This window comes from Oncorhynchus mykiss, chromosome 9, assembly GCF_057628025.1.
Source record: "Oncorhynchus mykiss isolate SJ-2025 chromosome 9, ASM5762802v1, whole genome shotgun sequence".
NCBI lineage: Eukaryota > Metazoa > Chordata > Actinopteri > Salmoniformes > Salmonidae > Oncorhynchus > Oncorhynchus mykiss.
Genome location: NC_143030.1, coordinates 4879593 through 4901211, shown reverse-complemented (window position 1 = coordinate 4901211; position 21619 = coordinate 4879593). Strand labels below are relative to the sequence as shown.

Below are 21619 nucleotides of genomic sequence, written 5' to 3'. Positions count from 1 at the left end.
TGGAACGCGTTGAGCTCGTTGACAAAAACAGACCACGGAACGTGGAAGGTCCGCGTAGAAGCCATATCAGGGAAACTAAATGTTTTCACTATATGATGGAACATTCAGGTGTCTGCCTGACTGTGGGGCTCTTAACTACAATCATTAGGAATTTTTTATTGCGATCACAACAAAACTACGTATTTTGCTCAAAAAGAGATGTGATTAAATTGTGTTTTACTTTGAAAGACGGCTGAGAATTGAACATGCAGTTTTCTGCCTGAGTGTACAGTATCCCTGTTTACTGCAGTTTTCTGCCTGAGTGTACAGTATCCCTGTTTACTGTCTGAGTGTACAGTATCCCTGTTTACTGTCTGAGTGTACAGTATCCCTGTTTACTGTCTGAGTGTACAGTATCGCTGTTTACTGCAGTCTTCTGTCTGAGTGTACAGTATAGTATTCTGTCTGAGTGTACAGTATAGTATTCTGTCTTATCTTGACCAGAACAGCTCTACTTATTTTACTCAACTAAAGATTTAAATAAACAGTGTTTAAATTGTTTTTTTAAAGCTGGTCCTGCCTGAAGTGGACCGTTTCCTCACCTTATTCTCATTGAGGTTAACGACGGTTGCTGCTTATTTACCAGGTAACAACAAGTGGAAACTATACAAGTAGCCTCTTCGCCCAATTAGAGCCTGAAATAATGGGCGTGGCTGACAACAACAATACATTAAGGGGAAAGGATCCACAGACACACGTGCAGGAAGATCATCTCTTTATTGACACCGATGGTTGCCATGGTTAACACAAATACAGGACATCGAATGCTTCCTGAATTGACTCAGTGAATGAGTAGTCCTACAGTATCACAGCCAGGTCAAACAGGTGTGTTAGTCAGATTACCAGTATCACAGCCAGGTCAAACAGGTGTGTTAGTCAGATTACCAGTATCACAGCCAGGTCAAACAGGTGTGTTAGTCAGATTACCAGTATCACAGCCAGGTCAAACAGGTGTGTTAGTCAGATTACCAGTATCACAGCCAGGTCAAACAGGTGTGTTCGTCAGATTACCAGTATCACAGCCAGGTCAAACAGGTGTGTTAGTCAGATTACCAGTATCACAGCCAGGTCAAACAGGTGTGTTCGTCAGATTACCAGTATCACAGCCAGGTCAAACAGGTGTGTTCGTCAGATTACCAGTATCACAGCCAGGTCAAACAGGTGTGTTCGTCAGATTACCAGTATCACAGCCAGGTCAAACAGGTGTGTTCGTCAGATTACCAGTATCACAGCCAGGTCAAACAGGTGTGTTCGTCAGACTACCAGTATCACAGCCAGGTCAAACAGGTGTGTTCTTCAGATTACCAGTATCACAGCCAGGTCAAACAGGTGTGTTCGTCAGACTACCAGTATCACAGCCAGGTCAAACAGGTGTGTTAGTCAGATTACCAGTATCACAGCCAGGTCAAACAGGTGTGTTAGTCAGATTACCAGTATCACAGCCAGGTCAAACAGGTGTGTTAGTCAGACTACCAGTATCACAGCCAGGTCAAACAGGTGTGTTCGTCAGATTACCAGTATCACAGCCAGGTCAAACAGGTGTGTTCGTCAGATTACCAGTATCACAGCCAGGTCAAACAGGTGTGTTAGTCAGATTACCAGTATCACAGCCAGGTCAAACAGGTGTGTTAGTCAGATTACCAGTATCACAGCCAGGTCAAACAGGTGTGTTCGTCAGACTACCAGTATCACAGCCAGGTCAAACAGGTGTGTTAGTCAGACTACCAGTATCACAGCCAGGTCAAACAGGTGTGTTCGTCAGATTACCAGTATCACAGCCAGGTGTGTTCGTCAGACTACCAGTATCACAGCCAGGTCAAACAGGTGTGTTCGTCAGACTACCAGTATCACAGCCAGGTCAAACAGGTGTGTTCGTCAGATTACCAGTATCACAGCCAGGTCAAACAGGTGTGTTAGTCAGATTACCAGTATCACAGCCAGGTCAAACAGGTGTGTTCGTCAGATTACCAGTATCACAGCCAGGTCAAACAGGTGTGTTCGTCAGATTACCAGTATCACAGCCAGGTCAAACAGGTGTGTTAGTCAGACTACCAGTATCACAGCCAGGTCAAACAGGTGTGTTCGTCAGATTACCAGTATCACAGCCAGGTGTGTTCGTCAGACTACCAGTATCACAGCCAGGTCAAACAGGTGTGTTCGTCAGACTACCAGTATCACAGCCAGGTCAAACAGGTGTGTTCGTCAGACTACCAGTATCACAGCCAGGTCAAACAGGTGTGTTCGTCAGACTACCAGTATCACAGCCAGGTCAAACAGGTGTGTTCGTCAGATTACCAGTATCACAGCCAGGTCAAACAGGTGTGTTAGTCAGATTACCAGTATCACAGCCAGGTCAAACAGGTGTGTTAGTCAGATTACCAGTATCACAGCCAGGTCAAACAGGTGTGTTAGTCAGATTACCCAGTGTCCACAGCCAGGTCAAACAGGTGTGTTAGTCAGATTACCAGTATCACAGCCAGGTCAAACAGGTGTGTTAGTCAGATTACCCAGTGTCCACAGCCAGGTCAAACAGGTGTGTTAGTCAGATTACCAGTGTCCACAGCCAGGTCAAACAGGTGTGTTCGTCAGATTACCAGTATCACAGCCAGGTCAAACAGGTGTGTTCATCAGACTACCAGTATCACAGCCAGGTCAAACAGGTGTGTTAGTCAGATTACCAGTATCACAGCCAGGTGTGTTCGTCAGACTACCAGTATCACAGCCAGGTCAAACAGGTGTGTTAGTCAGACTACCAGTATCACAGCCAGGTCAAACAGGTGTGTTAGTCAGATTACCAGTATCACAGCCAGGTGTGTTCGTCAGATTACCAGTATCACAGCCAGGTCAAACAGGTGTGTTCGTCAGATTACCAGTATCACAGCCAGGTCAAACAGGTGTGTTAGTCAGATTACCAGTATCACAGCCAGGTCAAACAGGTGTGTTAGTCAGATTACCAGTATCACAGCCAGGTCAAACAGGTGTGTTCGTCAGACTACCAGTATCACAGCCAGGTCAAACAGGTGTGTTAGTCAGATTACCAGTATCACAGCCAGGTCAAACAGGTGTGTTAGTCAGATTACCAGTATCACAGCCAGGTCAAACAGGTGTGTTAGTCAGATTACCCAGTGTCCACAGCCAGGTCAAACAGGTGTGTTAGTCAGATTACCCAGTGTCCACAGCCAGGTCAAACAGGTGTGTTCGTCAGATGACCCAGTGTCCACAGCCAGGTCAAACAGGTGTGTTAGTCAGATTACCCAGTGTCCACAGCAACACTATTGATTATCCTCTACCCCCAGTGTATGTGGAGTACTATGGTCTTAGCCATGTCCTCCCTCACTCCTCTCTTCCTCCCCTCTTCCTCCCCTCCCGACTCCTCTCTTCCACTCCTACTTCCTGTTACCGACAATGCGCTACTTCCTGCTGCAGTCTCTCTCTTTCCATCCCTCCGACCCATCCTCCTCTTCCTAGATAGATATAGATAGAGATAGGTGGTGATATGAACAGAACAGCATAGTGTACACAGTATAATGTAACACTTCCTCACCAGCTCTCCTCTCAAACAGTGCAGCAACTATAAGGCATAGTCCCAAATGGCAGCCTATTCCCTACAGTGGACTACACAGTGGACTACACAGCAGACTACACAGTGGATTACACAGCAGACTACACAGTGGATTACACAGCAGACTACACAGTGAATTACACAGTGGACTACACAGTGGACCACAGAGTGGACTACACAGTGGACTACACAGTGGACTACACAGCGGACTACACAGTGGACAACACAGTGGACTACACAGTGGACTACACAGTGGACTACACAGTGGACCACACAGTGGACTACACAGTGGACCACACAGTGGACTACACAGTGGACCACACAGTGGACTACACAGCGGACTACACAGTGGACTACACAGTGGACTACACAGTGGACCACACAGTGGACCACACAGTGGACCACACAGTAGACTACACAGTGGACTACACAGTGGACTACACAGTGGACTACACAGTGGACCACACAGTGGACTACACAGTGGACTACACAGTGGACCACACAGTGGACTACACAGTGGACTACACAGTGGACTACACAGGCAGTAGAGCACTTAATAGGGAACAGGCTGCCATATAGGACACAGTATAAAAATATATTATTTTATTGATTTATTTGACCAGGTCAGATGACTGAGAACACATTCTCTTTTACCTCAACGACCTGGGGACTAGTTCCAGGGGAGAGGAGGGGGGATAGATGAGCCAACTGGATGCTCATTTACCCCAACGACCTCAACGACCTGGGGAATAGTTCCAGGGGAGAGGAGGAGGGGGGATAGATGAGCCAACTGGAAGCTCATCCCAAAAGTAGTAACAAAACAATATCTCTTCCTCTGAGATGGAGGTGACAGAGAGGTCAGTGTCACTGGTTGATGATGTCATACCGTCCTCGTAGGTCGGCGCCGGAGGGTCGTAGATGGAGGTGACAGAGAGGCCAGTGTCACTGGTTGATGATGTCATACCGTCCTAGTAGGTCGGCGCCGGAGGGTCGTAGATGGAGGTGACAGAGAGGCCAGTGTCACTGGTTGATGATGTCATACTGTCCTCGTAGGTCAGCGCCGGAGGGTCGTAGATGGAGGTGACAGAGAGGCCAGTGTCACTGGTTGATGATGTCATACCGTCCTAGTAGGTCGGCGCCGGAGGGTCGTAGGTGCAGGTGACAGAGAGGCCAGTGTCACTGGTTGATGATGTCATACTGTCCTCGTAGGTCAGCGCCGGAGGGTCGTAGATGGCCAGCTGGTCAAAGGCTTCCTTGGAGAGAGGAGAACGGGTTGAACTGATATGAGGGAGAGACACACACACAGGAGGGTTAGGGAGAGGATGTGTGTGCTCTCATCGGCAGCCTAGACTAACGTGGAGTCAAATTAAGTATTTAAATGTCTGCGTGTGCAGGTGTATGTGTGCTCACCAGCTCGTGGAAGAAGTGGTCCATCCGTGCCAGCTGGAAAGGGGTGGAGTTCATCCTGGATGACCCCGCCCCCCCCCTCCCTATCACGGCGTGCGATTGGCGAGGTGATGAAACGTTGGACGATGTTGACCAATGAGCCGTGGAACACTGCCAGCTCCCACTGTAACCAAGGTTCAGAGGATTTGATCGTCCAACATTACTGCAAACCTTTTAACCCGAAAGACTCGACACTGAAAGACTGGCTTACTGGTCTGTCCTTCACCATAGAAATATTATTATTATTGTGGTGCATAATTGCCATGGGTAAATTGGAATGTTCAGTCAATGAGCATTATGGGTAATCCACCTCTCCCGAATTAAACATAGAAAGAAAGTGGACGTGAGCTACACCGTCCAAATCTAAACACAGCCGGCGACACCACGTCATTTTCTGAACACAAGTTATTATTGACAGGCCAGCACTACTGTAGCTATCAGAGTGTAGAAACAGTATTAATCAATCATAACAGCACTACTGTAGCTATCAATCATAACAGCACTACTGTAGCTAGCAGAGTGGAGAAACAGTATTAATCAATCATAACAGCACTACTGTAGCTAGCAGAGTGTAGAAACAGTATTAATCAATCATAACATCACTATTGTAGCTATCAATCATAACAGCGCTACTGTAGCTATCAGAGTGTAGAAACAGTATTAATCAATCATAACAGCACTACTGTAGCTATCAATCATAACAGCACTACTGTAGCTATCAATCATAACAGCACTACTGTAGCTAGCAGAGTGGAGAAACAGTATTAATCAATCATAACAGCACTACTGTAGCTATCAATCATAACAGCACTACTGTAGCTATCAATCATAACAGCACTACTGTAGCTATCAATCATAACAGCACTACTGTAGCTATCAATCATAACAGCACTACTGTAGCTATCAGAGTGTAGAAACAGTATTAATCAATCATAACAGCACTATTGTAGCTATCAATCATAACAGCACTACTGTAGCTATCAGAGTAGAAACAGTATTAATCAATCATAACAGCACTACTGTAGCTATCAATCATAACAGCACTACTGTAGCTATCAATCATAACAGCACTATTGTAGCTATCAATCATAACAGCACTACTGTAGCTATCAGAATCAGAGTAGAAACAGTATTAATCAATCATAACAGCGCTACTGTAGCTATCAATCATAACAGCACTATTGTAGCTATCAGAATCAGAGTAGAAACAGTATTAATCAATCATAACAGCGCTACTGTAGCTATCAATCATAACAGCGCTATTGTAGCTATCAGAATCAGAGTAGAAACAGTATTAATCAATCATAACAGCGCTACTGTAGCTATCAGAGTGTAGAAACAGTATTAATCAATCATAACAGCACTACTGTAGCTATCAATCATAACAGCGCTATTGTAGCTATCAGAATCAGAGTAGAAACAGTATTAATCAATCATAACAGCGCTACTGTAGCTATCAGAGTGTAGAAACAGTATTAATCAATCATAACAGCGCTACTGTAGCTATCAGAGTGTAGAAACAGTATTAATCAATCATAACAGCGCTACTGTAGCTATCAGAGTGTAGAAACAGTATTAATCAATCATAACAGCACTACTGTAGCTATCAATCATAACAGCGCTATTGTAGCTATCAGAATCAGAGTAGAAACAGTATTAATCAATCATAACAGCGCTACTGTAGCTATCAGAGTGTAGAAACAGTATTAATCAATCATAACAGCGCTACTGTAGCTATCAATCATAACAGCACTACTGTAGCTAGCAGAATCAGTGTAGAAACAGTATTAATCAATCATAACAGCGCTACTGTAGCTATCAGAGTGTAGAAACAGTATTAATCAATCAAAACAGCGCTACTGTAGCTATCAATCATAACAGCACTACTGTAGCTATCAATCATAACAGCACTACTGTAGCTATCAATCATAACAGCGCTACTGTAGCTATCAATCATAACAGCACTACTGTAGCTAGCAGAATCAGTGTAGAAACAGTATTAATCAATCATAACAGCGCTACTGTAGCTATCAGAGTGTAGAAACAGTATTAATCAATCATAACAGCACTACTGTAGCTATCAATCATAACAGCACTACTGTAGCTATCAATCATAACAGCACTACTGTAGCTATCAATCATAACAGCACTACTGTAGCTATCAGAGTGTAGAAACAGTATTAATCAATCATAACAGCACTATTGTAGCTATCAATCATAACAGCACTACTGTAGCTATCAGAGTGTAGAAACAGTATTAATCAATCATAACAGCGCTACTGTAGCTATCAATCATAACAGCACTACTGTAGCTATCAATCATAACAGCACTATTGTAGCTATCAGAATCAGAGTAGAAACAGTATTAATCAATCATAACAGCGCTACTGTAGCTATCAGAGTGTAGAAACAGTATTAATCAATCATAACAGCGCTACTGTAGCTATCAGAGTGTAGAAACAGTATTAATCAATCAAAACAGCACTACTGTAGCTATCAGAGTGTAGAAACAGTATTAATCAATCATAACAGCACTATTGTAGCTATCAGAGTGTAGGAATGGTATTAATCAATCATAACAGCACTATTGTAGCTATCAGAGTGTAGAAACAGTATTAATCAATCAAAACAGCACTACTGTAGCTATCAGAGTGTAGAAACAGTATTAATCAATCATAACATCACTATTGTAGCTATCAGAGTGTAGAAACAGTTGCTAACTTGAACAATACAACAACAAAAAGTTACCTCTCATCTGTCCATCGATCCCTCCATCCTCTGGCCGGGGTAGAAGAGGAGTTCCCACCCTTTCCACCTTCGTCCTCTCCTCCTCTTTCACTCTCCATGGTTACCACCTGCTCTGGTGGTCACCATGGCAGCTGCGGTCCTGTTTTCTCCGGGTACAGGAGGTTTGAGAGTAAGGCTGGAGGAGAACGGCTGCTTACACAGCGGACACCTAGAGACCAAGATTAAGATAAAAGATCAGAGAAGGAAAACGTTATTCATTCTAGAGCCTAGAGCTGGTAGGATGCATTTCCTGAACACCTTAGTTGACACCCTATACTGCCCTACCAAGCAAAACGGCAGTAAATGCTAATTTGGTCAAAAATGAGTTGTCATGTTTTGCTACATTAAATACATGCTTAATCATGTGGACAAGTATCCTGCCTCTCGTATTGTGTTTTGGAGAAAATGGGGGTCATGTTAGCAGTAACTGCATAAATTTACAGTGACACCAAGGTAAAAAAATGAATAAATAAAAGGACCTTTTTCTCAGTTCCACGCTATGAGCAGTTACTGCCTTGTTGCTTGGTAGGGCAGGATAGTGTGCTGCTTTCGAGGGTCAGGAACAGGAGCCCTCTAAGACTTTATTGCAGTCTTGTCCCCAGACTCTAAGACTCCCATCTGCCTAGACCGGTTCAATAACATGACTTACCTGGACACAGTGTCAGTTGATCCAACTCCCCACTTTGAACAATGGAGCTGCCTAAAGTGTAGGTAGGGCTGAGATTAATCTGTTAACCTACTATTGGAATGTTGGGTCAACAACAATGTTACCAGTGATCTTGTTTTACGGCCTAGATATTTCCCTGTTTAGCTACCTACGTTTTAAAGTTAAATGTACCTGTTAGGATTCATATGTAGAGTGAAACGTGTGGCTTTATCCACAAGATGTAGCATATACCCTTTACAGCTGGGTAACGTGCTGCTTCCGTGTCTGTCCACACGTCGTCTCCAGTAGCCGAATTTGAACGCTATAGCTAACCATCCATGCCCTGGTTAGCTGCATCACTAGCGAGTTAGCTAGCACTAACAATATATATTTTTAAATACAACTTTGATGTTGGTTTATAGTAGTTAACGTTAGATAGCTCGTCAGCTGACAGGCTAACCGAGTAGCGTCTCTCTTCCTGACAACTCGAATCTCTGCAGAGTTCTCCGGTTCACAGTCAAAACATCACACCACCGAATCCGTTAGTCTCACCAACTAAACTATCTGACAACACTAAGAATCATTCAAACCTAAATAATAGTATAAATTATAAAGATATAATGTTATAGTAGGATTTTATCGGCGAGGTAGCGGACTGTTGTGAATCAGAGAGACTTTGGCAACAGAGAGGATTCTGGGATACTGGAGGACTTCCGCAACACTGGTTGCCAAGGAGGATCACATATAAGGGGTTAATGTCGATTTAATTGCATCTACTTTTGTTGTTGTTGTTGTTGTTGTTGGTATAAACTATTTAATCTTGTTTTATTAGTATTAAACATCCACATCTCATCTATAAATGGGACAATTGTCATGTAATCATTTCCCGTGCTAGCAGCTATTGTTATTGTCTTTTAATGCCAGTAATTCCGCCAGATGGCGCCAGCGTGAAGCTATTGACTGACAACAAGTGCGACTCCTCGGTTGTTTACAATCCACGTTGTCATAGACATGGAAGACAGCTAACCAGCCAGCCAGCCAACCAACCAGCTAACCAGCCAGCCAGCTAACCAGCCAGCCAGCTAGCCAGCCAACCAACCAGCTAACCAGCCAGCTGACCAGCCAGCTAAACAGCTAACCAGCCAGCTAACCAGCCAGTCAGCTAACCAGCCAGCCAGCTGACCAGCCAGCTAACCAACCAGCCAGCCAGCTAGCTAACCAGCCAGCTAACCAGCCAGCTAACCAGCTGACTAACCAGCTAACCGCAGCTAAACAAAACGTGGTCCATTTCTACCAAAATTGAAGATGATGAACATCAGCAACCGAGCATTGGATAGACTCTACTCTGTTGTGAGTAGTTTGTATGTTCCCCCGTAGCTAGTTGTTTTAGCCAACTGGTTGTGCTAACTAGCTACTAGCTAACTGCTAGGGATAACACTTCCAAAGTGTGAGCAGCCCTATTTATCTATACTACAGTACATAGCTAATCACATAAATCCCTACTGAACGTATCCAGACAGACGAGATGTGGCCAATATGCAGGTTTGACTAGGTTACTTTCTAAATCTAATCTGTTACCTGTCCAAAATTATAATCAGTCATTTAACTTTTGGATTACCCAAACTCAGTAACGTAATCTGATCATATTCCTGTTAGAAGAAGACAAGCATGTGTGTTACCAATTGGTTGACATCTATTGCAGGATAAATCATTGTTCAAGTTTACATAGCTGGACATATGGATGTTAAATGTTACTTTATGGGTTATGTAGGCTTCTTCTAACCCATCGCTTTCTACTACATATAACAATATGATTCAATTATATCTTTACATTAAACAGCTGCATATTATCAAGATATCAAAGTGTCACCAACTAAAAGGTAAACACGAGGCCTGTAGCAAATGCAGCATATGGCAGCATATTAATTTTTCACATCTAGATAGCCCTTTTCAGTCGTGATACTGACTGATAGACTTTAGTTTTTAAAGGGCAAATCCACAGGTGAAACAATAACAAAACGGCCTCTTTTTTGGTAAAACGCTGAGGGATGGTCCTGGAGAAACGTAACCACTCTCAGATGAATAGACAGAGCTGTGGATGCAAGGACTGACCATCCATGATATCAACATGATAGTTATAACCATGTTATGAGGCTATACAGGACCGACCATCCATGATATCAACATTATAGTTATAACCATGTTATGAGGCTATACAGGACTGACCATCCATGATATCAACATTATAGTTATAACCATGTTATGAGGCTATACAGGACTGACCATCCATGATATCAACATTATAGTTATAACCATGTTATGAGGCTATACAGGACTGACCATCCATGATATCAACATTATAGTTATAACCATGTTATGAGGCTATACAGGACTGACCATCCATGATATCAACATTATAGTTATAACCATGTTATGAGGCTATACAGGACTGACCATCCATGATATCAACACTATAGTTATAACCATGTTATGAGACTATACAGGACTGACCATCCATGATATCAACATTATAGTTATAACCATGTTATGAGGCTATACAGGACTGACCATCCATGATATCAACATTATAGTTATAACCATGTTATGAGGCTATACAGGACTGACCATCCATGATATCAACATTATAGTTATAACCATGTTATGAGACTATACAGGACTGACCATCCATGATATCAACATTATAGTTATAACCATGTTATGAGACTATACAAGACTGACCATCCATGATATCAACATTATAGTTATAACCATGTTATGAGACTATACAGGACTGACCATCCATGATATCAACATTATAGTTATAACCATGTTATGAGGCTATACAGGACTGACCATCCATGATATCAACATTATAGTTATAACCATGTTATGAGACTATACAGGACTGACCATCCATGATATCAACATTATAGTTATAACCATGTTATGAGACTATACAGGACTGACCATCCATGATATCAACATTATAGTTATAACCATGTTATGAGACTATACAGGACTGACCATCCATGATATCAACATTATAGTTATAACCATGTTATGAGGCTATACAGGACTGACCATCCATGATATCAACATTATAGTTATAACCATGTTATGAGACTATACAGGACTGACCATCCATGATATCAACATTATAGTTATAACCATGTTATGAGGCTATACAGGACTGACCATCCATGATATCAACATTATAGTTATAACCATGTTATGAGGCTATACAGGACTGACCATCCATGATATCAACATTATAGTTATAACCATGTTATGAGGCTATACAGGACTGACCATCCATGATATCAACATTATAGTTATAACCATGTTATGAGACTATACAGGACTGACCATCCATGATATCAACATTATAGTTATAACCATGTTATGAGGCTATACAGTTTTTTGTTTACATGTACAATGTTTACAAACATTGGGGAAAAAACAACTCATGTGGAACAAACTTAAACTTGTGCCTTTCTTCAATGCTGATTTCAATGTCATTAAGGATTATTTTTTCCGCAAACATCCTTTCTGAATTTAAAAGTTATCCTCTAAGTAATAATCTAGTTTTTCAAGGGTATCTGTAATCTGATTACAATATTTTAGTAATGTAACGGATTACAGTTACCGATTTTTGTAATCCCTAATATGTTTGAAAACGTTGTGAGTTTAGCTAACTAGCCTGGTTGCCAGCTAGCTAACGTTATCTAGCTGGCAGTTTCAGCACTGGCCTAAGTGGCCAGCTCCCTGCCACACACACACACACACACACACACACACACACACACACACACACACACACACACACACACACACACACACACACACACACACACACACACACACAGTACCATAGTTAGCTAGCTAAATTCTATGTCATTGTAACAATTTAGAAGTTAACCCCTGTAAACATAAGAGAGAGTACATGTAAATATTGTATGTATTTTTTGTTATTTAACCTATGTAAGGCTGTAAACATACTTAGTAAGTTGCTATAAGTGTTGTGTTGTTTGTTTCCAGCTCCTCCTGGCCGTGGTGGTACTGTCGTGGACCTACGTCATCTATGGGAGTAGAATAGCAGCACAGAGACAGTTGGAGAAGAGACTCAACATCAAACTACACAACTAAAGCACCTACGGCTAGCTCAACTCCAATACAGTAAGTTAACCCAGACTCCGACTCAGAACACTAATAACTCAACTCCAATACAGTAAGTTAACCCAGACTCAGAACACTAATAACTCAACTCCCATACAGTAAGTTAACCCCGACTCAGAACACTAATAACTCAACTCCCATACAGTAAGTTAACCCCGACTCAGAACACTAATAACTCAACTCCCATACAGTAAGTTAACCCCGACTCAGAACACTAACTAACACCTAAACTACTAACAGTAAGTTAACCCCGACTCAGAACACTAACTAACACCTAAACTACTAACAGTAAGTTAACCCAGACTCAGAACACTAACTAACACCTAAACTACTAACAGTAAGTTAACCCCGACTCAGAACACTAATAACTCAACTCCAATACAGTAAGTTAACCCAGACTCAGAACACTAATAACTCAACTCCCATACAGTAAGCTAACCCAGACTCCGACTCAGAACACTAATAACAACTCCAATACAGTAAGTTAACCCAGACTCAGAACACTAATAACTCAACTCCCATACAGTAAGTTAACCCAGACTCAGAACACTAATAACTCAACTCCCATACAGTAAGTTAACCCAGACTCAGAACACTAATAACTCAACTCCCATACAGTAAGTTAACCCAGACTCAGAACACTAATAACTCAACTCCCATACAGTAAGTTAACCCCGACTCAGAACACTAATAACTCAACTCCCATACAGTAAGTTAACCCAGACTCAGAACACTAATAACTCAACTCCAATACAGTAAGTTAACCCAGACTCAGAACACTAACTAACACCTAAACTACTAACAGTAAGTTAACCCAGACTCAGAACACTAACTAACACCTAAACTACTAACAGTAAGTTAACCCAGACTCAGAACACTAATAACTCAACTCCAATACAGTAAGTTAACCCAGACTCAGAACACTAACTAACAGCTAAACTACTAAGGTAACTCAGGACACTAACAGCTAAACTACTAAGGTAACTCAGAACACTAACTAACAGCTAAACTACTAAGGTAACTCAGGACACTAACTAACAGCTAAACTACTATGGTAACTCAGGACACTAACAGCTAAACTACTAAGGTAACTCAGAACACTAACTAACAGCTAAACTACTAAGGTAACTCAGGACACTAACTAACATCTAAACTACTATGGTAACTCAGGACACTAACAGCTAAACTACTAAGGTAACTCAGGACACTAACTAACAGCTAAACTACTAAGGTAACTCAGAACACTAACTAACATCTAAACTACTAAGGTAACTCAGAACACTAACTAACAGCTAAACTACTAAGGTAACTCAGGACACTAACTAACAGCTAAACTACTAAGGTAACTCAGGACACTAACTAACAGCTAAACTACTAAGGTAACTCAGGACACTAACTAACAGCTAAACTACTAAGGTAACTCAGGACACTAACTAACAGCTAAACTACTAAGGTAACTCAGGACACTAACTAACAGCTAAACTACTAAGGTAACTCAGGACACTAACAGCTAAACTACTAAGGTAACTCAGGACACTAACTAACAGCTAAACTACTAAGGTAACTCAGGACACTAACTAACATCTAAACTACTAAGGTAACTCAGGACACTAACAGCTAAACTACTAAGGTAACTCAGGACACTAACAGCTAAACTACTAAGGTAACTCAGGACACTAACTAACAGCTAAACTACTAAGGTAACTCAGGACACTAACTAACAGCTAAACTACTAAGGTAACTCAGGACACTAACTAACAGCTAAACTACTAAGGTAACTCAGGACACTAACTAACAGCTAAACTACTATGGTAACTCAGGACACTAACAGCTAAACTACTAAGGTAACTCAGGACACTAACAGCTAAACTACTAACAGTAAGGTAACTCAGAACACTAACTAACAGCTAAACTACTAAGGTAACTCAGGACACTAACAGCTAAACTACTAAGGTAACTCAGGACACTAACAGCTAAACTACTAAGGTAACTCAGGACACTAACAGCTAAACTACTAAGGTAACTCAGGACACTAACTAACAGCTAAACTACTAAGGTAACTCAGGACACTAACTAACAGCTAAACTACTAAGGTAACTCAGGACACTAACTAACAGCTAAACTACTAAGGTAACTCAGGACACTAACTAACAGCTAAACTACTAAGGTAACTCAGGACACTAACTAACAGCTAAACTACTAAGGTAACTCAGGACACTAACAGCTGAACTACTAAGGTAACTCAGGACACTAACTAACAGCTAAACTACTAAGGTAACTCAGGACACTGACAGCTAAACTACTAAGGTAACTCAGGACACTAACTAACAGCTAAACTACTAAGGTAACTCAGAACACTAACTAACAGCTAAACTACTAAGGTAACTCAGGACACTAACTAACAGCTAAACTACTAAGGTAACTCAGGACACTAACTAACAGCTAAACTACTAAGGTAACTCAGGACACTAACTAACAGCTAAACTACTAAGGTAACTCAGGACACTAACTAACAGCTAAACTACTAAGGTAACTCAGGACACTAACTAACATCTAAACTACTAAGGTAACTCAGGACACTAACTAACAGCTAAACTACTAAGGTAACTCAGGACACTAACTAACAGCTAAACTACTAAGGTAACTCAGGACACTAACTAACAGCTAAACTACTAAGGTAACTCAGGACACTAACTAACAGCTAAACTACTAAGGTAACTCAGGACACTAACAGCTAAACTACTAAGGTAACTCAGGACACTAACTAACAGCTAAACTACTAAGGTAACTCAGGACACTAACTAACATCTAAACTACTAAGGTAACTCAGGACACTAACAGCTAAACTACTAAGGTAACTCAGGACACTAACAGCTAAACTACTAAGGTAACTCAGGACACTAACTAACAGCTAAACTACTAAGGTAACTCAGGACACTAACTAACAGCTAAACTACTAAGGTAACTCAGGACACTAACAGCTAAACTACTAAGGTAACTCAGGACACTAACTAACAGCTAAACTACTAAGGTAACTCAGGACACTAACTAACAGCTAAACTACTAAGGTAACTCAGGACACTAACTAACAGCTAAACTACTAAGGTAACTCAGGACACTAACTAACAGCTAAACTACTAAGGTAACTCAGGACACTAACAGCTAAACTACTAAGGTAACTCAGAACACTAACTAACAGCTAAACTACTAAGGTAACTCAGGACACTAACTAACAGCTAAACTACTATGGTAACTCAGGACACTAACAGCTAAACTACTAAGGTAACTCAGAACACTAACTAACAGCTAAACTACTAAGGTAACTCAGGACACTAACTAACATCTAAACTACTATGGTAACTCAGGACACTAACAGCTAAACTACTAAGGTAACTCAGGACACTAACTAACAGCTAAACTACTAAGGTAACTCAGAACACTAACTAACATCTAAACTACTAAGGTAACTCAGAACACTAACTAACAGCTAAACTACTAAGGTAACTCAGGACACTAACTAACAGCTAAACTACTAAGGTAACTCAGGACACTAACTAACAGCTAAACTACTAAGGTAACTCAGGACACTAACTAACAGCTAAACTACTAAGGTAACTCAGGACACTAACTAACAGCTAAACTACTAAGGTAACTCAGGACACTAACTAACAGCTAAACTACTAAGGTAACTCAGGACACTAACAGCTAAACTACTAAGGTAACTCAGGACACTAACTAACAGCTAAACTACTAAGGTAACTCAGGACACTAACTAACATCTAAACTACTAAGGTAACTCAGGACACTAACAGCTAAACTACTAAGGTAACTCAGGACACTAACAGCTAAACTACTAAGGTAACTCAGGACACTAACTAACAGCTAAACTACTAAGGTAACTCAGGACACTAACTAACAGCTAAACTACTAAGGTAACTCAGGACACTAACTAACAGCTAAACTACTAAGGTAACTCAGGACACTAACTAACAGCTAAACTACTAAGGTAACTCAGGACACTAACTAACAGCTAAACTACTAAGGTAACTCAGGACACTAACTAACAGCTAAACTACTAAGGTAACTCAGGACACTAACAGCTGAACTACTAAGGTAACTCAGAACACTAACTAACAGCTAAACTACTAAGGTAACTCAGGACACTAACTAACAGCTAAACTACTATGGTAACTCAGGACACTAACAGCTAAACTACTAAGGTAACTCAGGACACTAACAGCTAAACTACTAACAGTAAGGTAACTCAGAACACTAACTAACAGCTAAACTACTAAGGTAACTCAGGACACTAACAGCTAAACTACTAAGGTAACTCAGGACACTAACAGCTAAACTACTAAGGTAACTCAGGACACTAACAGCTAAACTACTAAGGTAACTCAGGACACTAACTAACAGCTAAACTACTAAGGTAACTCAGGACACTAACTAACAGCTAAACTACTAAGGTAACTCAGGACACTAACTAACAGCTAAACTACTAAGGTAACTCAGGACACTAACTAACAGCTAAACTACTAAGGTAACTCAGGACACTAACTAACAGCTAAACTACTAAGGTAACTCAGGACACTAACAGCTGAACTACTAAGGTAACTCAGGACACTAACTAACAGCTAAACTACTAAGGTAACTCAGGACACTGACAGCTAAACTACTAAGGTAACTCAGGACACTAACTAACAGCTAAACTACTAAGGTAACTCAGAACACTAACTAACAGCTAAACTACTAAGGTAACTCAGGACACTAACTAACAGCTAAACTACTAAGGTAACTCAGGACACTAACAGCTGAACTACTAAGGTAACTCAGAACACTAACTAACAGCTAAACTACTAAGGTAACTCAGGACACTAACTAACAGCTAAACTACTAAGGTAACTCAGGACACTAACTAACAGCTAAACTACTAAGGTAACTCAGGACACTAACTAACAGCTAAACTACTAAGGTAACTCAGGACACTAACTAACAGCTAAACTACTAAGGTAACTCAGGACACTAACTAACAGCTAAACTACTAAGGTAACTCAGGACACTAACTAACAGCTAAACTACTAAGGTAACTCAGGACACTAACTAACAGCTAAACTACTAAGGTAACTCAGGACACTAACTAACAGCTAAACTACTAAGGTAACTCAGGACACTAACTAACATCTAAACTACTAAGGTAACTCAGGACACTAACTAACAGCTAAACTACTAAGGTAACTCAGGACACTAACTAACAGCTAAACTACTAAGGTAACTCAGGACACTAACTAACAGCTAAACTACTAAGGTAACTCAGGACACTAACTAACAGCTAAACTACTAAGGTAACTCAGGACACTAACAGCTAAACTACTAAGGTAACTCAGGACACTAACTAACAGCTAAACTACTAAGGTAACTCAGGACACTAACTAACATCTAAACTACTAAGGTAACTCAGGACACTAACAGCTAAACTACTAAGGTAACTCAGGACACTAACAGCTAAACTACTAAGGTAACTCAGGACACTAACTAACAGCTAAACTACTAAGGTAACTCAGGACACTAACTAACAGCTAAACTACTAAGGTAACTCAGGACACTAACAGCTAAACTACTAAGGTAACTCAGGACACTAACTAACAGCTAAACTACTAAGGTAACTCAGGACACTAACTAACAGCTAAACTACTAAGGTAACTCAGGACACTAACTAACAGCTAAACTACTAAGGTAACTCAGGACACTAACTAACAGCTAAACTACTAAGGTAACTCAGGACACTGACAGCTAAACTACTAAGGTAACTCAGGACACTAACTAACAGCTAAACTACTAAGGTAACTCAGAACACTAACTAACAGCTAAACTACTAAGGTAACTCAGGACACTAACTAACAGCTAAACTACTAAGGTAACTCAGGACACTAACAGCTGAACTACTAAGGTAACTCAGAACACTAACTAACAGCTAAACTACTAAGGTAACTCAGGACACTAACAGCTAAACTACTAAGGTAACTCAGGACACTAACAGCTAAACTACTAAGGTAACTCAGGACACTAACAGCTAAACTACTAAGGTAACTCAGGACACTAACTAACAGCTAAACTACTAAGGTAACTCAGGACACTAACTAACAGCTAAACTACTAAGGTAACTCAGGACACTAACTAACAGCTAAACTACTAAGGTAACTCAGGACACTAACTAACAGCTAAACTACTAAGGTAACTCAGGACACTAACAGCTGAACTACTAAGGTAACTCAGGACACTAACTAACAGCTAAACTACTAAGGTAACTCAGGACACTGACAGCTAAACTACTAAGGTAACTCAGGACACTAACAGCTAAACTACTAAGGTAACTCAGGACACTAACTAACAGCTAAACTACTAAGGTAACTCAGGACACTAACTAACAGCTAAACTACTAAGGTAACTCAGGACACTAACTAACATCTAAACTACTAAGGTAACTCAGGACACTAACTAACAGCTAAACTACTAAGGTAACTCAGGACACTAACTAACAGCTAAACTACTAAGGTAACTCAGGACACTAACTAACAGCTAAACTACTAAGGTAACTCAGGACACTAACTAACAGCTAAACTACTAAGGTAACTCAGGACACTAACTAACAGCTAAACTACTAAGGTAACTCAGGACACTAACAGCTAAACTACTAAGGTAACTCAGAACACTAACTAACAGCTAAACTACTAAGGTAACTCAGGACACTAACTAACAGCTAAACTACTAAGGTAACTCAGGACACTAACTAACAGCTAAACTACTAAGGTAACTCAGAACACTAACTAACAGCTAAACTACTAAGGTAACTCAGGACACTAACTAACAGCTGAACTACTAAGGTAACTCAGGACACTAACTAACAGCTAAACTACTAAGGTAACTCAGGACACTAACTAACAGCTAAACTACTAAGGTAACTCAGGACACTAACAGCTAAACTACTAAGGTAACTCAGGACACTAACTAACAGCTAAACTACTAAGGTAACTCAGGACACTAACAGCTAAACTACTAAGGTAACTCAGGACACTAACTAACAGCTAAACTACTAAGGTAACTCAGGACACTAACAGCTAAACTACTAAGGTAACTCAGGACACTAACTAACAGCTAAACTACTAAGGTAACTCAGGACACTAACTAACAGCTAAACTACTAAGGTAACTCAGAACACTAACTAACAGCTAAACTACTAAGGTAACTCAGGACACTAACTAACAGCTAAACTACTAAGGTAACTCAGGACACTAACTAACATCTAAACTACTAAGGTAACTCAGGACACTAACTAACAGCTAAACTACTAAGGTAACTCAGAACACTAACTAACAGCTAAACTACTAAGGTAACTCAGGACACTAACTAACAGCTAAACTACTAAGGTAACTCAGGACACTAACAGCTAAACTACTAAGGTAACTCAGGACACTAACTAACAGCTAAACTACTAAGGTAACTCAGGACACTAACTAACAGCTAAACTACTAAGGTAACTCAGGACACTAACAGCTAAACTACTAAGGTAACTCAGGACACTAACAGCTAAACTACTAAGGTAACTCAGGACACTAACTAACAGCTAAACTACTAAGGTAACTCAGAACACTAACTAACAGCTAAACTACTAAGGTAACTCAGGACACTAACTAACAGCTGAACTACTAAGGTAACTCTAACTCCTGACCAAGTGATGTGGTCTGTGGAGCCTATTCTTTCTGAGGATAGTATCCACTGTGGTCTTTCACTTTGTTGGACATCATGATCAAACTAACGGCACAAAACCAAACCGCTGCACGAACTGGCGTGAGGCTACTGAACTCCTACAGTACGGTGTGAACCCCAATCTCTGCCGGGACTCTCTCTCCTTACCTGATTACGTTCATATTCTCTGAGGATGTCCTCTGTCTTGTCATTACGTTGACCGCGTCTACGTTCTGAATATTTCACTTGTCGTCCCGGCTAATAAGATGTTTGTTTGTTCGTTTGTGTTTTTATGAATATTCGACACGATGTCATTTTAACTGCCCTCTGTCCATTATAATTTCACAAGACAATGAATGAAACTCGAATCGATCCCTCGTTTCCCCCACAGCTAAAGTCTGGAGTTATGAATTCCCGTGGACATTCCCAAGACAAAGTCAAGGCCCCTGGACGAGTCTCCATCCCGTTGCTGTGACGAAGTCTGTCTTTACTGACCAGCTGCTCTTCCTGTCTCATGTATACTCCACTATGCTGAATGCTTTGTTACCATGTTAGTTTGTCTTAGATGTGAGTCATATTTTTCATATCGTGCAAAATTATTTTTATTAAAAAAATGGAAAAAAAACTAAGAGTTACCAAAAGTGTCTTTCCTTAAAATCAAACCACTTCCCCTGACTGTGTGTTGTTCTGAGGGGAACCTTCCTCTGACTGTTGTTCTGAGGGGAACCTTCCTCTGACTGTTGTTCTGAGGGGAACCTTCCTCTGACTGTTGTTCTGAGGGGAACCTTCCTCTGACTGTTGTTCTGAGGAGAACCTTCCTCTGACTGTTGTTCTGAGGGGAACCTTCCTCTGACTGGGTGTTGTTCTGAGGAGAACCTTCCTCTGACTGTTGTTCTGAGGGGAACCTTCCTCTGACTGGGTGTTGTTCTGAGGAGAACCTTCCTCTGACTGTTGTTCTGAGGAGAACCTTCCTCTGACTGTGTGTTGTTCTGAGGAGAACCTTCCTCTGACTGTTGTTCTGAGGGGAACCTTCCTCTGACTGTTGTTCTGAGGGGAACCTTCCTCTGACTGTTGTTCTGAGGAGAACCTTCCTCTGACTGTGTTGTTCTGAGGAGAACCTTCCTCTGACTGTTGTTCTGAGGAGAACCTTCCTCTGACTGTTGTTCTGAGGGGAACCTTCCTCTGACTGGGTGTTGTTCTGAGGAGAACCTTCCTCT

General features: G+C 41.1%; 2 protein-coding genes and 1 non-coding gene across 9 annotated transcripts; 2 read left to right on the top strand and 1 right to left on the bottom strand.

The window, feature by feature from the left end:
• Positions 1-739: 739 nt before the first annotated feature.
• LOC149980717 (uncharacterized) lies at positions 740-9179 on the bottom strand. 7 transcript variants are annotated; one of them, XR_016483012.1, is made up of 5 exons: positions 8673-9176; positions 7796-8003; positions 5012-5171; positions 4566-4854; positions 740-3503 (listed from the first exon to the last, which is right to left on the bottom strand). XR_016483012.1 is itself a non-coding variant. In XM_090183317.1 (5 exons), the coding sequence occupies exons 3-5, from the start codon at positions 7891-7893 to the stop codon at positions 4726-4728; spliced, it is 387 nt and encodes a 128-aa protein (XP_090039443.1). In that variant the 5' UTR covers positions 7894-8003; positions 8484-8534; positions 8673-9171; the 3' UTR covers positions 740-4725. The 7 variants fall into 7 exon arrangements, 2 of the variants coding, with proteins under 2 accessions (XP_090039443.1, XP_090039442.1); XR_016483011.1 differs by having other exon boundaries at positions 8484-9100; XM_090183317.1 differs by adding an exon at positions 8484-8534 and having other exon boundaries at positions 740-4854; positions 8673-9171.
• On the top strand, positions 768-2617 carry LOC118948716 (uncharacterized). Its single transcript, XM_090185659.1, has 3 exons — positions 768-779; positions 1256-1326; positions 1369-2617. Exons 1-3 carry the CDS (start codon positions 768-770, stop codon positions 2579-2581), a joined length of 1296 nt encoding a protein of 431 aa, XP_090041785.1. The 3' UTR covers positions 2582-2617.
• A 1-nt stretch (position 9180) lies between the features above and the next one.
• LOC118948715 (uncharacterized) lies at positions 9181-20998 on the top strand. The gene is made up of 3 exons (XR_016483016.1): positions 9181-9830; positions 12519-12656; positions 20794-20998. It is a non-coding gene; the product is annotated as an uncharacterized LOC118948715 (transcript).
• The last annotated feature ends 621 nt before the right edge of the window (positions 20999-21619 follow it).

Coding starts and splice junctions, on each gene's coding strand:
- LOC118948716 (XM_090185659.1), top strand. Junction 1,327..1,368: donor ATCACAGCCAGGTCAAACAG/GTGTGTTCTTCA, acceptor CAGGTCAAACAG/GTGTGTTCGTCAGACTACCA.
- LOC149980717 (XM_090183316.1), bottom strand. CDS start 7,893: ATGGAGAGTGAAAGAGGAGGAGAGGACGAAGGTGGAAAGGGTGGGAAC. Junction 5,172..7,795: donor GATCGATGGACAGATGAGAG/GTAACTTTTTGT, acceptor CCTTGGTTACAG/TGGGAGCTGGCAGTGTTCCA. Junction 4,855..5,011: donor ACCACTTCTTCCACGAGCTG/GTGAGCACACAT, acceptor CCTCTCTCCAAG/GAAGCCTTTGACCAGCTGGC.